Raw genomic sequence first — 2,902 nt, forward strand, 5'->3', positions numbered from 1 at the left:
TCTCGTATTTCCTTGACTGGTTTAGGAAAAACTAATTATATTGATACAGTTATGGTTAAAGTGATTTGGTAAAATGATTGAAATTAGCTTTAGTAGGAAGTTGTTGACAGTGCGGTCTCTTTGGTTATTTGCTTTGTCAGTCACCACAATTAACACTGGGTATTGGGACTAGAGAATTTTCCATTCTTTTCCTTTCCTTCCCTCCTTTCATCCTCTGTCTTTCTTGAGCTAGAGTGGCATTATGTAGCCAAGGCTGGCCTTAAAGTGACAGCAGCCCTCCTGCCTTTTTCTGTCAAGCTGGGATTACAAGTGTGTGCCACTACACCCAGCTGAGTTTAGATATTTCTTTATAAAAACACTTCTTTGTGTGTGTGTGTGTGTGTCTCCAGGTTTGTATACCACAGTATGGGGGTGGAAGTCAGGATAGCTTGTGGAGAATCAGTCCTCTTCTTTTACCATATGGACCCTGGTAATACACTTGGGCCATCTGGCCTGGTGGCAGGTGCCTTTATTCATGCACCCATCTCCCTGGTGCCAGATATTTTTTGAATGAGTATATTATGGTTTCTAGTAACCTTTGACACTTAATAAGAATTTGATAGATGCTTAGTTTTCTCATACTTAAATTGTTCATTGTGGTGTTAACACAGTATGATCTTTATGAATTAATTTGAGGCTGTTTGAAGGTGGTTTTGGAAATAATGAAGCTTACAGAGTTGGAGAGGTCAGAATAGAATTATGAATGACTTTGCTAGAGAAGGACAGAACCATATTCCTTTATTATGATACGTGTTCATTTGCTTGCTATTTGCATGCCTGTTTTCATAAACTTAAACTTACTGAGAATGGGGACTATCTTACACTTGTTCCCTTATAACACATGAATTAATTACATAAACTGTACATCCAATAACTGTTTCTGAATTCAGGTGACTTTAGAACATTGGACTTTTGAGGTTTTTATTGTTATTTTGAGTTGGTTGGTTGCGTTTTGTTGAGCTCACTTCAAACTCAATCTGTAGTCAAAGCTGGCTGTGAACTTCTGACTCTCCTGCCTCTGCCTCCTTTTGCTGCAACTACAGCCATGTGCCACTATGCACAACAGCAAGAGATCTTGTTGTTGTTTGCAGTACTGGGTTTGAACCCAAGACCTTGTATGTTCTAGGTAAGCACTACTGTTGAGCTGGGTCTGCCTACTGTCCCTCTCCCTGGTAGAATTTATCAGTTGGTAGATCTGGTTTTGTCTATTGGTTGGAACTTTTACTAGAAAACCTTTTTTTTGCCTAAGCATTTCATCAGGCAAAATGACTGATTGAAGCTTAGGATGAGGGAAAGGGCTTGGGAGTCCTAGGAATCCAGGTAGGCTAAGCTCTACAGCAGGTTCTTAACCAGCCTTGGCTACACAGTGTCTGAGACAGCTAAGATAATAATAATGGGGACTAAGTTAGGGACATAGGAGAAATCTATTAACTATACAATGAGACTGAGCAATTTTATTCATTGTGTTAAAATGAAAATAATTATGACATTACTTTTTCTGTAGATGATATTATCAAACTGAATAGAAAGGAAGGAAAGAAGCAAAATTTTCCAAGACTAAATAGAAGACTCCAGCAAAGTGGTACCCGGCAATTCAGGATGAGAGTACGGTGGGGAATCCAGCAGAATTCTGGTAAGGTCTAAAATGCTGTTATTTATGGATTCATAATGTAATATGTTCAGCCGTAGACTTAAAACCTGGAGGGAATGCACCAGTACTTTCAGACTTTTGTTTAATTCTGAAAACCTGGAAAAACATTATTTCCTAAAGTAGCTGTTAATTGATTGTTCCTTAAGATTCTAAGTTGTTTAAGAGAAATCCCAGTTTATAAATAGTTTAAATTATTTTTAGAGTTTAGATTTGCCAAAGGTCTTACATAGCCTGTGGTCCTGTTTTCCTTCACCAGTGATAGTCTGATGATAACTGACTCCAGCTTGAATATGTTCAGTGGAAGAGTATACTGCACCATAAGATAATTTACTCTATTGTGGAACTGCTCTATTTACCAGAAAATTCTCTATTTGAATAAAAGCATGTCTAAATATTACAGAAAGCAAACTCACTTTGTAAACAAGAACCTTTACTATGTGAAGACTGCTGTTCTGCAAAGAAAATCACAATAGGCAGATTTATTTATTTATTTATTTATTTATTGGCAGCGTCTCACTGTCTAGCCATAACTAGCTATGTAGAGTAGGCTGGCCTCAAATTCACAGAGGTCAGGCTTCCTCTCCCTCCCAAGTACTGAGATTAAAGGCATATATATACTACCTTGCCCAGCTTTTCTACAAACTTGTGTCTTACAATCCAAGAATTTTATTTGTAAATTTTCTAAAGGTGACACTCTAAATTGACTGTTGTAGGTATAATTAGATTTTATATATATATTGAATATATATATGTGACTATATATATATATATATATAATATAAAATTGACTGTTGCAGGTGTAATTAGATTTTATAAATATATATAGTTATTTTCTGATACTCTGATAGCTGCTTTACCTATACTCCTTTTGTTCTAAGATAGGTTGAGAACAATAATAATTCAACATATATATTATAAATTAACTTTTTAGCAACTATACCAGCATCTTAGAGTAAATCTTTGTTCAAATAAAAATTTTTTTCCCATGAATAAAAATAACTTTGCCAAATTAACCAACTTAAATTTTTATTCTGTATTTTGAAAAGCAAAAATTAATCTCTAGTAGAGTATAACTTACATGTTTTAACAGTAATATAGCAGCATGTTCTTAAAAATATATTACTAGCTGGGTGTGGTGGCGCACGCCTTTAATCCCAGCACTCGGGAGGCAGAGGCAGGTGGATTTCTGAGTTCGAGGCCAGCCTGGTCTAC

General features: G+C 36.0%; 1 protein-coding gene across 2 annotated transcripts in view; it reads left to right on the plus strand.

Annotated features, from left to right (window-relative positions):
* The window catches only part of Fyttd1 (forty-two-three domain containing 1), a 30,018-nt gene that overhangs the window by 5,165 nt on the left and 21,951 nt on the right, over positions 1-2,902 (plus strand). For both annotated transcript variants that reach the window (XM_021209098.1, XM_029544595.1), the window contains exon 2: positions 1,544-1,672. In XM_021209098.1, the coding sequence (XP_021064757.1) occupies positions 1,544-1,672 (129 nt within the window). The remainder of the gene's footprint in view (positions 1-1,543; positions 1,673-2,902) is intronic.

The sequence above is a fragment of the Mus pahari genome, chromosome 12, assembly GCF_900095145.1.
Source record: "Mus pahari chromosome 12, PAHARI_EIJ_v1.1, whole genome shotgun sequence".
Taxonomy (NCBI): domain Eukaryota; kingdom Metazoa; phylum Chordata; class Mammalia; order Rodentia; family Muridae; genus Mus; species Mus pahari.